This window comes from Giraffa tippelskirchi, chromosome 5 (assembly GCF_054371585.1).
Source record: "Giraffa tippelskirchi isolate mGirTip1 chromosome 5, T2T-mGirTip1v1.2.pri, whole genome shotgun sequence".
Taxonomy (NCBI): Eukaryota; Metazoa; Chordata; class Mammalia; order Artiodactyla; family Giraffidae; genus Giraffa; species Giraffa tippelskirchi.
In genome coordinates, this window is record NC_137279.1 from 46,136,938 (window position 1) to 46,151,756 (window position 14,819).

Sequence of the window (14,819 nt, forward strand, 5' to 3'; positions counted from 1 at the left end):
TAAGATCGACACAAGTCTTATGATTTGGTTCCTACTTGTCTAACTTTTTGTGATCTCATTCACTGTAGCCTGTCAGGCTCCTTTTCAAGTATTTTATTCTTGCTTCCTGGTCCCCACTAGATGTTTTGTTAAAGCTACATCATGTAAAGTTACTCAAACATGCCACATCCTTTTAGGCCTGTATGCTTTTAGACTTAAAAATACAAATTCACTTTACCAGTTCTTACCTATAATACTTTACACATATCTGTGTGGCACTTATTAACCACATGTTCTTCAACCTTGTATTTTCAGTTCCTAATACAAAGACTGAATGAATGAAAGATCTAGATGCTATTTTGGCAAACAAGTTTTAAAAAGGACATTATAAATGTCAGAAAGCATTACCTTGAGTTTTTGTAATTCACCTTCGATGTCTATTTCCAAAGTAGGGTATATAGATTTGTACTGGTTAGCCAGAACTTTGAACCTGAGGAAAAAAACAGATAAATCAAGATCTTAGCTCTGTTTAAAAATATTCTGAATACTTTCATTCTATTCAAATGATTTCTGGAGTTGAGTGGTCTTAATAACAATCCCCAAAATGAAGTTACACTCTGAGAAACAGAATCTAATTAAGGTCGGTCATATGAATAAATGATACATTCAAAATATTTTTTACTGATAGGAATATCAACAATATAATTAAGGTGATGTGTGTGACGGGCAGGAGGAGCAGGGAATGACTCAAATCTGTAACCACAAGACTTAAATCTGAATTAATTATATTATACTCTGTGAAAGATAAAAGGGAATGGTCTAAAATGATGCTTTTAGGAGAGTCAGCGGCAGACATGAGCAACTTGTCTCCACTATTCTCACTGGAGGTGCCCTAACAACGCAGACAGACAAACTGCTGACTGAAAATGGCTACAGTGAGTGATCTTTGATGCTGTTATTAGATGCAACCAACTAACTCATCACTGAGTCACCATATAGTTTTCTGATGATTATTAGGTTTCCCATGGAGATTTTTCTACAGTGATTAAATGTCAAGGTGGCATTCCTATTTTTCAACCTGAGCTTGATACACGTTAGTTCACAAGTATCTGATAACCTAATTATTTCTAGGTGAAAGGACACAATAGTGTCTTTGAACTTGAAAATCTGAGGATCAAGACCCTAGGATACAGAGACCCCACCATAGCACTGCCACATCCCCCCCCCCCAGAAACATGTCTATTTCTCAGTAAAGCATTCTAAATTCCAAATCCTTAAATATAATTTTGGCTTTGTCTTTCTGGGGGTACTCATATGATATCGACATCATGTTATTTTCATGAAGTTAATCTCAAATTAAGGACCAATTCAAATGTAATAAAAAATAACTCTAGTATTTCAAAAGAAACGAAAAAGCCAACCACCACGAATCAACTAGAATACAGATTTTTATCAATTTGCATAATGAGTTTTAAAAATTCTAAAAATCCATTTGCTCTTTCCATTTTGAGATACAAGATAGTTACCTCTCAGAGAAGCCATCAAAGTCAGAAACAAGATCGCACATCCTGAGTCCACTCCGAGCAGCTTTGGAAGAATAAACTGGGCCAATGCCCTTTTTTGTGGTACCCAAACTTAAAAATAGATCAAAACAAGCTCTGAGTTAGAAAAGAAAGATCCAGTTCTTAATGTTCCTCTGACCACAAAGAATTAAGTTACTACGAGTGTTTTCTGTTTATGCTATTTCCTTTATGTTTATTTTCATGATCTTACTGATTTTCTCTGAAATCTAAACAGGATAGTCTAATAGCTATTTTTCTTAAACTTCTGGCCTAGAATTGAAACAAAAAAAGACTACATATGCTTAAAACTGCACACACCCACCCACCTACAAAAACCCACAAAAAACAGAATATACTTTTTTCCTGCTTGTTCTTGTCTCTGTTGTTCCTGGATACCATCAGCTGCTTGATGAAAATCAAATACTGAGGGAGAAAAAACAAAATCAGTTGTTATTGAATCAAAAGCAATGTAGGAAAGCAAAATGTATTTTGTTTTAAATTACTTAAGTTACAAATCCCTTCAGCCTAGCTTCTTTATGACAAATACAATCCTAACTGGTATATTATTATGAAAAAATGCCTGATTCTTCGTTCCTATTTATTGCAATCTACCCTATTTTTACAAATGAGTCCTTAAGACAGTAATTTTGGAATACCCTACCCTACAATTCTATAAAGCTCATTTTACTAAGATATTCTCTGCAAGTGTTGGACTCTAGAAATTTGGGGGTTATGTTGATCATCTCCCTCTTCTCTTCCTCATCAGCTAATAGTGGAGATAATATTAAAAAAAAAGTCAAATCCCAGAGAAATCAGGAGAGAAGAAAACAAAGAACAAATAGAAAACAAAGAGTAAATATAAATTCAACTGTACCACTAATTAACTATACTAAAAGTAAATAGTTTAAATACTCCAATTAAAAGGAACATTATCACAATGAATAAAAAGCTAGGTCCCAAAATACTTGTTGACAATAAATGAGTCATAAATACAAAGATATAAATAGGTTAATTTTATGTGCAAATAAATGCTCTTTGTATTTTAATATGGCTTATTTTCAAATACAAGTAGCAAAGCCTCTTGAAATACTGCTTATTCACTTGATTACCTAATTCTTCAGAAATAGGTAATCTTAACCTAGTCTTTATTAGAAACAGAAGAAAAAAAAAATATTTCATCTACTTGAACTCAATTGTTACAATTCATCCTACTTAGTTTTCAATAAAATTAAAGATCAAATCATCTATTAAACGCTTTCATATGTTTCTGATAAAAAGACAGTTATATATAAATGTATTACATCCCCCTTACCAATATGAGCTCTGTCAGATATGATAAGCCTTTTCTCCCAGCCTTCCAGACCTAGAAGGAAGGGAAGAATAGACACGCTTAATTGAACATTTGTATAATAATTTTTAAATATTAATTTCCTTAGAAATACAATGTTTAAAAGTGTTTTTCACTGAAGTAATCATTTTGGTATCTTTTCTTCTGCATAGGAAATATGTCTAACAAGAATTTTCTCATCTGTCATTATACAAAGTCATTCACAAATTCTATCTTTCTAAATGTTTTGCTCTAAGTTGTTCCAAACTCAAGCCAGCCATAGCCACATAAAATACTTTAAAGCATCCAAAAACACAAATGGTACAAAATACCATTTTGTCAACAGTGGGGAGTGAGGAGCAGAACATGGGGAGAATTTTGAGAAAAGGGAATTAATTTTGGGAATGGTGCCCTTTCTCAAGACAATTACAAAAAATGTGATTAGACAAAATAATAAAATGTTCTCACTAATTCTTCTAAAGTACTACCAATTACTGCACTTATCACCCTAAATTATAAGGTCTATGTATCTTCCCATTTGAGTGTGAACGCCTGAGAGGAGGGGCCATGAGTTTTCATAGCAGGGGGTCTGGGATCCAATAAATGTTCAAAGAAAATGACTGTGGAATGAATAAATAAATGAATTTAAATATTTTTCTTTAAAGACAGAACCTTAGGTTATATGTATTCTAAGGATCAGCCACCCAGCCCAGGTTATATGTATTCTAAGGATAAGCCACCAAATACTAATTTTCAAAATTAGTATTTCAATAGTAAAAAATTAACTACTTTTGATAATATTCAAAGATTTGTTTTAAAAATATTCCTTATAAAGAAGATATTAAGTCCCCCCATAGTTGTTTTTGACATGTAAACATATGTGTATTCTAAAGTTAGCTTGGGCAATATTATAAAGTAAATATTACAAAGAAACTCAGTAAGGTGGATTCAGCTGGGTTAGGTAGGGCAGAAGGAAAAAGAGTAGGGCAAAACTGTAAAGGGGGAGGAAGAACAGCGGAGAGTAGCGTGGGAACCTCAAGATGACCAATCAAAGAAAGCAGACACAACAAACAGGTAAAAATTTCAGGGAAGACTAGAGATAGAAGCAAGACAGGATTCTTTTAAGTCAGATTTAGTTGTCAGGAACACTTAAGGATGGATGGACTGCTGCTTTTATGTATGAAAGATAAACTGTAAAAATGTAATAGGACTTAGTACATTAAACATGAGTTAAGGGGAAACTACACTAATGATTTTTCTCAATTATGTTTTATTTGTAAAATTTGTCACAGTCCCCTCAAACCCTAGAAAGGCAGCCAAATTGAATGTAAACAGACTTCCAAAACTCCAGAAAAGATTAGAGAAGGCAGGAAATCAAGTCTTTTTTTTTTTTTAAGATGGAAGTGGATACACTGCATAGAAGCGTTTCCCTCACTTGGAGGGAGGGATCTAAACAACCCTCTTTTGTCTTGGGTTGTAGTAACCAAAGGAGTTCCAGATCCTCTAGGAAATGAGGCTAAGGGTGTACAAAATGGGCTATAGTGGCTTCCTGAAACTGCCTCAAGCTAATTTTGGTTTGTGCAGAAGAGGATGCTGGCAAGCACAAGTGACAAAATGAGCCTGAGAACCTCCTAGAGTTGTGCCACCAACATATAGTAATTCTAGCTACCTAAAGATAAAGTTTGCAGACAACCGATGTGTAAAAAATCAGGACTTACACAATGAACTTGCTATGCTTGCCTTTTGTTTAGAACACTGATTATAATGAATAAAATTTAATAAAAATTTGTTAAAATAAATAAAAATTATGACATAAAAATTATGTCTTACAATAAATAACCTTCAATTTTAAAGCAGAAGATAAAAATGTGAAGTTTTTTCTGGAATGAGAGTCCCTTTAAAACCTTACCCCCTCCCCCCCAAAAAACAAATAACTGGTTACCAGACAAAGCAGACTCATTCTTTCATACCTTTTCCTTTTTGAACATTTTTTTCTGCTTCCTCAAACAATCCAGGTAGATGAATCACCACACCATTTCCTTAAAAAAAAAACACATACACATAAATAAACAAATCCCAACTTTAAACAAATCTATATTTGTAACACATAATGATATTTAAACAAAGACATTTACAATAACCCTTATCTAGAATAGTAGAAGAGTGATACACTTTGATTAGTAGAACATTCTAATTTGTCAGGGAGTTACCACAGAAATGACTCCAAGTCTTAAATAGCAGTAAAATGTAAATACACAATAGAACATAATATACATAATATAAAACACTTAAAACTACACTCAATAAACTTGGAAATTTCTTTGAAAGAACTGAAACCGTTATTTTGAAAGGAACCAGTTATATAGTTTTAGACAAACTGAACCAGATCACAGTCTTTCAACCTGGGGACTCAAACCAATTAGTGGCCATAAAATCTATTTACTAGGTTGTGATCAGCATTTTTAAAAATAAAGACTAGAAGAGAAAATGTCAGATTGCATCTTATGTTACAAGCATTCGGAATCTATCCATGAAACACAGACTTCTTGCTTTTCTTACTATGTTTCATAGTGCTTGGAAACCTGATTTGATGATCCAACACTTTGTTACACAGTTGCTGCTGCTGCTGCTAAGTCATGTCAGTCGTGTCCGACTCTGTGCGACCCCATAGACGGCAGCCCTCCAAGCTCCTCCGACCCTGGGATTCTCGAGGCAAGAATACTGGAGTGGGTTGCCATTTCCTCCTCCAGCGCATAAAAGTGAAAACTGAAAGTGAAGCCGCTCAGTCGTGTCCACTACACAGTTAAGAATGCCAATAAGAAATAAATGCAAAGTAATCATTCCAAAAAGTATTAGGGCTAAAAGATCTAAAAGATGTGTTAAACAGTCAAAGTCAGGTATATTCCAGGAGGTAACACTGTCAGGATTAATAAGCAATCAATAAATTATTTGATTAGAGATTAAATAAGTTTAATGAAAAATAAACACTATTATCAACTGGGGGAAGAAAATCCCTAAGTTCAGTTTACATACTTACCAATGAATGCAGTAACATTTGGGTTAATTATTCCACTGGGTAAAAGGTGAAAATCATACTCCACAGAATCTACAACAACTGTATGGCCAGCATTATTTCCTCCCTGAAATACAAGATAGGAAAAACTAAACCTAACAATGAATATGACAAGCAATGTAATTCCTTCCAAAGTGAATTAATGATCTCCTACTAAAATGACGTTACTTGAGGCAACCCAAGTATTTGCCACGAATACTTATTCTCTAGAGGCTTACAACAGTTTGGCTATCCTCTCTCCTTTCCCTACTTGAGTGATTATTCCTAATAGGATCTAGAAATTGGAGAATTCAGGTTTCTGGAAGACTGGAAGACCTATCCCATCTTAAAAAGAGAGAAAAAAATGAACAAAGCACAGGGAACAATTAGTTTGTTATTCTGTTTCTGGAACTATGTGGAACATATAGCAATCTACTTGATTATCCATGACACTGATCTTTAAAATATCCTTAAAATTGAAAAAGTAATCTATCTTAACTTGATAGAACTATTCATATAATTCTCATTGTCCTGAAAGTGTGACAAGCAACTTTGTGATCTAAAATTATTATTCTTATATGGACTTATCAACTAGGATATCTCCCAAGCAATTCCCTCAAACAGTAGTTATCCTGAAGACTAATTTTTAAATTTTAAAACCAATCTTGTGAGTTTGGTTAGTGACCAATTCCTTGAATCTTCTTGTCTCTGGCTAAAGTAATACACTGGGTCAAGGAACTTCTAAAGCTGAGCATTATAGTACAAATCCATGGTGAAACTTCTACTCTATGAAGCAAAATGTGAAACTGAATTACAAAAATCAGGTACAAATGAGACAGTATTAAGTGACCAGACAATTTTTCTAATTTCTAAGTTTAAAAAGCATGAGGAAAAGACACAGATCAATTTGATTATGTTTAAACATCTACACAACACTAACAATAATTTAAAAACAAACAAACTAGGAATATATCTGAACAAATAAAAAGTTTAACAACATCTTTGCAGGACATGACCAAAAAAAAATATCAATCAATATTATATCTCCCAAGGATGACTGGTTTAACTTGATCACAAGGCTACCAAAATTACATACTTTTACCATCATCATGAATTCACAAAAATACCAGAAAAATAGATCCTGCAACAAAAAATCTTCAACAAAGCAAATACTTATTTACAGTGTTTTGCACTGTACCAAGAATTCCTTGCTTAAAGACTAGTGTTATGTCATGTATGTTTAAAAGAAAAAGACTTAGCAGTGGTAGCTTGTAGTCTACCAGATAACAGGTAGGTGATAAGACACAGGAAGACAGAAGCAGGGATTTAAGCAATACCTCCTTCACTTGATACCATCAAAGGAACAGGTGAATATTTTTTTTTTTCAGTTCAGTTCAGTTCAGTTGTTCAGTGGTGTCCGACTCTTTGCAACCCCATGAATCGCAGCACGCCAGGCCTCCCTGTCCATCACCAACTCCCGGAGTCTATCCAAACCCATGTCCATCGAGTCGGTGATGCCATCCAGCCATTTCATCCTCTGTCGTCCTACTATTATAAGTACTGTTATAAGTACTATTTACTTATTTGTAGGCAACATTTGCATATGGATACAAAAGGCACAGTAGGATGCACAGTAAAGAGTGAAGTCTTTCTCACACTCTGCTCTTCCCTTCCCTGCTACAAGGTGGCTGTTACCACCAGCTTTTTGTGTCCTTCCCTAAGTAATGCTGCGTATATAAACACATAGTTGCATATTCCACCTATGCAAATAGTAGCAAAGATATATATACCTGGGCAAATTGCTTTTTAACTTAACAAATCTTGAAGCTCATTCTATAACCTTGCAAAGAGAAAACCTCATCCTTTCAACAGCTGCACTGTATTCTTTTTTATAAGGACACATAAATTTATTAAACTGGTCCCACAGAAAGGCATTTGGGTTGTTTCTAACCTTTTGTCTTTATTAACAATGTTGCAATATACTTCCTGATACATACTTTATTATTATTTTACCCTTGGCAAGTTTATCACCAACTGTGACAGAATTCTAAAACATGTATTACATAAACTAAAGAGTATACTGGATAAAAAAAAGAACATACTGATCTTAGTCTTTCTTAAATAACCCATAGGACAATTCTTACTTGGTTTTTATGGCTTTTCTTTCATTCTATCCCTCATACCAATATTAGCCTTTTTATCACAACTTTTTGTGATTTAGGAAATTTCCCCCAAGTTTCAGGAAAAATATTTTCAGAGTATGAAAACTCATTAAAATTTCTTCAAATCTTAGGAAAATGTTAATTTGTTATTATAACTACTTACTCTAAATTGTTATAAAACACTAAATTTAATGAATTCATATTAAACTGTTATAAAGTACTGGTGACTTTGAAACCATCAACAAAGTGTTACTATTTAAACAGAACCAGTTTTCTTTTTAATTCATCATTTGCTTAGTATAAAACAAACTATCTACTTTGTAATTTTGATGTCGACTTTTAAAATAAGTCTCTTTACAGTTTTTTTTTTTACAGTTGTTTTTAAAGATATACTAATACAGTCATTTGGAGAAATAATTTTTAACTCAGTTGTTCTTGTGTATAACAAAGCCTACTACTCTCTTAGATAATATCTTACTAAGACAGGACGTAATGATGGAAAGATAGTGGCTGATATATTTGTTTGAGACAGGTCACTGTGATTGGCAATAAATGACTTCAGGGCGATATATTGGTTTAATTCTTTTGAGTTCTTCCAAGTTTACACACAGGTGGTGGTTCAGGCTGGAAAAGTTCAGTTGCAAAAGGCTTGAAATCACACTTTCGTGAACAGCTTGCTCATTCAAACATTAACCAAGACTGTTCAATAACCAATGCCTTATTAAGGATTACCATATGGTTTAAATCCCACTTAAATTGTTTGATTGAGTAGGAAAATATGGTTAAATATATCCAAGAATAACCCTAAATTATCCTATTGAGGAGTTAAGGGAGAAAATGTGTGTATTAGTTAGTATGTTTGGTCACTAGTGCCCTACGAAGGTTGGGGTATAAAAGCTTCTAATCTTGAAACGCTTGCTGTGCAGAAGAGTCCTGAGGTGAACTGAGACGGAGCTACTCATAAGGCATTTTTTGACAAATCTATATATGATAAAACTTTTAGTATAGGGTCATTTCACAAAAAGCCTCAGATGAAGCTTCAAATTTCAATTGCCTATTTGGATGCCAACCTAAAATATGTATAAATTTTGTGTGTAATGTGCTTAGTCGCTCAGTCGTGTCCGACTCTTTGCAACCCCATGGACTGTAGCTCCTCTGTCCATGGGATTCTCCAGGCAAGAATAATGGAGTAGATTGCCATGCCCTCCTCCAGGGGATCTTGCCAATCCAGGTATCGAACCCAGATCTCCTGCATTGCAGGCAGATTCTTTACCATCTGAGCCACCAGGGAAGCCCACAAATTATGTGGAATATACAAAATCCTTCTTGGGAGCTGAGGAAATTGTTCTGAAACACAGGTCCAAGGAGGGGTCACATGTTAGCAGCAGACAGCAAAACAAAGAGGTTTCAATAGAAATACCATTGCCAGTCTCACCCAATCACCAACACCCATGACCACATTCCCAGGGCAGATACAGTCCTCCTTCTGTATCCACAGGGGATTGGTGCCAGCACCCCCAGAGACACCAAAATCCACAAGTGTTTAAATCCCTTGTATAGTGTAACATTTGCATATAGATTATGCAAACCCTCAGGGATACTTTAAATCATCTCCAGATTACTTATAATACCCAATACAACATAAATACTATGTAAATAGTTGCCAGCATAGCAAATTCAAGTTTTGCTTTTTGGAACTTTCTGGAATTTTTTTTTTTCAATTTATTTTTGATTGATGGTTGAATCCTTAGATACAGAACCCATGGATATGGAGGCCAACTATACTCTGAACTGCAGACTCTCACATTTGCAATGGAACAGCTTATCACAAGGGCAACTCTCTGTAGTATGTACCTAGATAAGTAGCAAGGACATATGTTTAATTATGTTTAATGTTTCTCCTAACTAGCGCTGGGAAGGCCAGATAAACGATGGAAAATAAATATATCTTTTGTTCTACTTTTAACAGATGCCTCAAAGCAAATTTGGAAAAGTATCCTCCCATATACAACATTAACCACATATTTATATTAATAGTTATATGTAACTACCTCCTGTTGCTTTGCTAAATTCCCATAACACTTATGATCCCACTCATTCATGCAGCATTTAACAAATACTTCTAATTATCACAGCTATATATTTTATACTACTTAACTAAAAAAACAGAATATGTTCAATTGTAATAGAAACAAGGAGCTGTGGAACAGTAATTAATGCTGTTTTGCAGATCAACCGTATCGATAAAATATTTCTTAATGAATCTCAGATGTCTTCACTTTTGAATATTTTTAATTTTGAAATACACCATCTAAAACCCCATTAAACAAACGAGTGGGGCTCAAAAGTGGCTGCATATTGTGTGGCAAGTCTCTTTGAACATAAGTTTATAATGCCTTATATATTTTTCTTACATTAAATAACAAGAACAAATGTAAAATTCAGCAGGGATATAAGATGACAAATATAAACTCTTTAAATACAAGGGCTCAATACTTCTTTGCTTCCCCTATAGTGACCAGTAAAGTTCTAGACACTGTTAGTATTTATTTGATATGGACTAATTAATGAGATGGTTGATATAGTTGATATGGACTAATTAATGAGATGGTTAGATAGCATCACCAATTCAATGGACATGAACTTGAGCAAACCCCAGGAGATAGTGGAGGACAGGGAAGCCTGGTGTGATCAGGGTCAAAAAGTTGGACAAGAGTTAGTAACTGAACAACAATGATAATTTTAGAAAAGTAAAACTCTACAATTCTTTGAAAATAAAGCCATTCTACCACCCCTTCAAAACAAAAGAAAATTAACAGTATTAAAGTGAAGAATATGTAAAAGGAATGTAAATATTAAACAAGCTTCTTAATGACCAAAAAAAAACTGTACCTCACTGAAATAAATTAGAATACTATGATGGAGGTGGGGGAGAGCAGAACTAAAATTCTATGTTCTTCAAGATGAAGAGCAAAGTTTCTTATATATACTTTTAGGGTTTAAAAAACCAAAACAGCTAAGTCTCATTATTTTAATTATAGTTAAAATAATAAAAACCTATTTAACACCAAACATTTTCCCTCCAGAAAAGCACCAAAGGTCTACAACGTATTAGAAGACAACTTACAAATGAGAATAACCCTGAATTGTTTCCTCATTTCTTATCTTCCCATATGAAATGAACTGAAGGTCAGTTATACCTTCAGTACACTGAGTCCCTCGGGCTCCCCTCCCCCATATCATTTACTTCGTAAATCATAGTGTGTAATCATCCTCTCTGGCCACAGTAATTGATCCAGAGGAGGAAAAAAGCTCCAGGCCTGAGCCAATCAAGCTTCTCTCTTTCTCGGGAATTTGACTGCGAGAGTTAAGGGATGCCTATCACCTAAGAGAGCATCCTGAAGAGAAAGGCAGCCAGTTCTTCCTGCTTCTTCCTGCTGAGATCCAAGGAGCTGCCTCAGGCCACTCCAAGGTTTAGCCATCTAGGTTTTCCTTTAAACATAGCCCCATTTTGCTTAAGACTGTCTCTTTTCCATTGTTTGTAAAGAATCCAAATTATTTACAAAACAAAGTCATTGCAAGATGGTATGTATACAGCCCATTCTCTAAATTCACATCCCGCACTAGTAATAACTGAATATAAGATGATTAACTTATGCACACCTGAAACTAATACTGTAAATCAACTATACTTCAATTAAAAATTAATTTCTAAAAAAATTAATTTCTAAATTTTAGTATCTATGCCGTCAAGAATAAACCTCTAAAACATGGTACTGGAAGACACAGGGACAATATAATATTATTTAGTTGTTTTGTAACTGTTCTCTTAAATATCATAAAAGGCATTATAAACTTATGATTTTCCTCAAAGAGACTGTCCACACAATATGAAGTCACTTTGGGGCTCCACTGGTTGGTTTGTTTCTTGGAGTTTTAGATTGTATATTTCAAAATAAAAATATTTAGCTCTTTATACTGTTTTCAAGTATACTTTTTTTCCCCAATTTGATTTTAAACTTAAGAAAGTCAGAAGACAAGTGTTTTAAATTTTCCTTCCATAGTTCCTCAGAACCAGAGGCTATCAAGCCCAACTCTAGAATAAAAGTTTGGATCAGGAAATGTTGTTATATCTAAGTTTCTAAGACGGTCCAGGAGAGGAAAGGAAAGGAAAAAAAATTTTTTTTAGAGTGGAATGAAATGATACTGGTCTGCAAAAGTGACTCCTGAGTCTTGCTTGACTTCGTTTGCTACTAGGTCTTCCTCCTTCCAAAATCACTCCAACTAAGTGAGTTTCTGCTGTGAGAGGAGATGGAAACAGTCAATGTTACAAACCTGAAACAATGGTGTTTCTTTTCTATCTAATAGCAAGAGTGTTAAGGGCTCACAATTTCATGCACATAGCCCAGAGGCATTACTCAGGCCACTTAGTTTGGCCTCCAAAATAGTCTGTCTTCTCTTTATCCTTGTTCCTCTGAATACATGAATACTATACTGTAATCATAGAGCTCAAAATGAACATCAATCAAAAAGTCAGAATAAACACTTCAGATTACAGCAGAGAGTAGCAATGCCTCAGACCCATGCCTTTGAACTATTCTAGCAACCAAAAAGGGTTCCCACTTCGTATTTAGTCTTCAAGCTCCTTAGAAACCCAACAATCTTGTTTTGAGTTGGTGCTGATTACCTGTGCTGTTTTTCTTGGTAATGACTGTTCTGGCCTGTGTCCCGTTCTTGATTTCACTAGTTGCCAAAACTAAAACACAGCAATCCGCAGCAATAAAGGCATTATAAACAAGGATGACTGTCCTTTTATAAAAACACTCAAATAACTGCAATTAGCTTGTGATTCCAAAGTAGAGCAGGTTTAAGTTACCAGCAGTAAGCTGATCAAATTAAACTATTCAACAGTAACCAGACACGCTAGATAGGAAAACATACACAGGGTATCTGAGTTTCTTTTTAGCAAAGACATCCAAGTGCACTGCTCAGTTACCTCTTAAAAGCTTAAGATATCTGCTTTACCTTCCAGTATTACGTTTGCCTTCCAGTTTCATACACAGATAAGTGTCACATGGATGACAAAAATCACAGGTACTTTGTATTTTGTACCTTAAATTATAAAACAACTCACAAGGAAAATGGAAAGAGGAATAGACTTGGAGGATCTCAGGTTCCTGATTAAGAAGCTCCCGAGTCTAGGTGCATGCGTGTGCTCTAATATACACACTTAACAAGGGTCAGAGACGACCACAGTCATAGACAGGAGGATCAGACATGCAACCAAAAAATGCATAAACCAATGTTATGCAGCTCTTTATAAATGCTGGATAAAAACTCACCTAATCGTTAAAACATTTATGGAGATATTTTCTTAAAACATACTGAAACTGAACTGCAGATTTCAAGTCCAAAAAATTTTCTCTCATGAATAAAACCCTTCCTTTAAACAGGTTTTCAAAGCCTAATACACACAAAAGTCCCATTTTAAAAAATGTCATGGGACCTCCTCCCTATTTTTTAAAGAGCAATTTTATTACATTCAATTAAATATAATTAAATGTTGGTTCAATGTAAAGAACGATTTCATCTTGGAGCCAGAGTAGCCATGGGAACTGTCCTCTATTAACTGTCCTCTTTTTTATTTTTAATTGAAGCATACAACAAACTGTGGAAAAGTCTTGAACAGATGGGAATACCAGACCACCTTACCTGCCACATGAGAAACCTGTATGCAAGTCAAGAAGCAACAGTTAGAACTGGACATGGAACAATGGACTGGTTCAAAATTGGGAAAGGAGTACATCAAGGCTGTATACTGTCACCCTGTTTATTTAACTTCTATGCAGAGTACATCATGCGAAATGCTGGGCTGGATGAATCACAAGCTGCAATCTTCAACCCTGAATATTCATTGGAAGGACTGATGCTGAAGCTAAGGCTCCAATACTTGGCCACCTGAGGCTAAGAGCTGACTCACTGGAAAAGATCCTGATACTGGGAAAGATTGAGGGCGCGAGGAGTAGGGGGTGACAGAAGATGAGATGGTTGGATGGCATCACTGACTCAATGGACATGAGTTTGAGCAAACTCCTGGAGATAGTGAAGGACAGGGAAGCCTTGGCGTGCTGTGGTTCATGGGATCACAAAGAGTTGGACACAACTTAGCAACTGAACAACACATAGTTGATTTACAATGTTGTGTTAGTTTCAGGTAGACAGTGAAGTGATTCGTTATACACACATACATACTTTTTTTTTCAGATTCTTTTCCCTTACAGGTTATTACAAAACATTGCATTCCCTGTGATATACACACTTTACTGTTCTTTTCAAATGCTTTCCCCAGACAATACTGAATACCTCAACTTTGAGAGTCCCTTTTTCAACTGATAACAAAGTACTCTAACATCACCAATCTTCACTTACTGTTATGTTGCTAATCTACATTAATCTTTGGTGTCAATACTGACTTGGTCCCCAAAACATACGTAGATGTGTATCCAATTACTGTAAGTAAGCTATTAAGTATATTATCAATTTACAAATTCACTCTAGATTTGTTCTGGGCAACAATTTTTCCTAAAGATACTTAAAACTACCAAGGTAATCCACCCGTTCTCACCAAAATTAAAGAAACAGAATAATATCGGTCAGATTACTGAAGATAATTTCATATAATTTAAAAATTTATGCCTCAAAAATAAAGATAATGCCATATTAGCTATACTAATACA

The 14,819-nt window shown here is 34.7% G+C and overlaps 1 protein-coding gene and 1 long non-coding RNA gene across 5 annotated transcripts in view; one reads left to right on the plus strand and one right to left on the minus strand.

The window, feature by feature from the left end:
* The window catches only part of ADSS2 (adenylosuccinate synthase 2), a 32,932-nt gene that overhangs the window by 12,672 nt on the left and 5,441 nt on the right, over nt 1–14,819 (minus strand). For 2 of the 4 annotated variants that reach the window (XM_081486831.1, XM_081486828.1), the window contains exons 2-7: nt 5,906–6,008; nt 4,839–4,907; nt 2,854–2,904; nt 1,898–1,964; nt 1,506–1,613; nt 388–469 (exon numbers count right to left, since the gene is read on the minus strand). In XM_081486831.1, the coding sequence (XP_081342957.1) occupies nt 388–469; nt 1,506–1,613; nt 1,898–1,964; nt 2,854–2,904; nt 4,839–4,907; nt 5,906–6,008 (480 nt within the window). Of the gene's footprint in view, nt 1–387; nt 470–1,505; nt 1,614–1,897; nt 1,965–2,853; nt 2,905–4,838; nt 4,908–5,905; nt 6,009–7,257; nt 7,469–14,819 lie in introns of all 4 variants that reach the window. The other 2 variants (XM_081486832.1, XM_081486830.1) reach the window with 2 other exon arrangements.
* On the plus strand, nt 9,790–13,686 carry LOC145505106 (uncharacterized). Its single transcript, XR_014052845.1, has 2 exons — nt 9,790–10,451; nt 11,979–13,686. It is a non-coding gene; the product is annotated as an uncharacterized LOC145505106 (long non-coding RNA).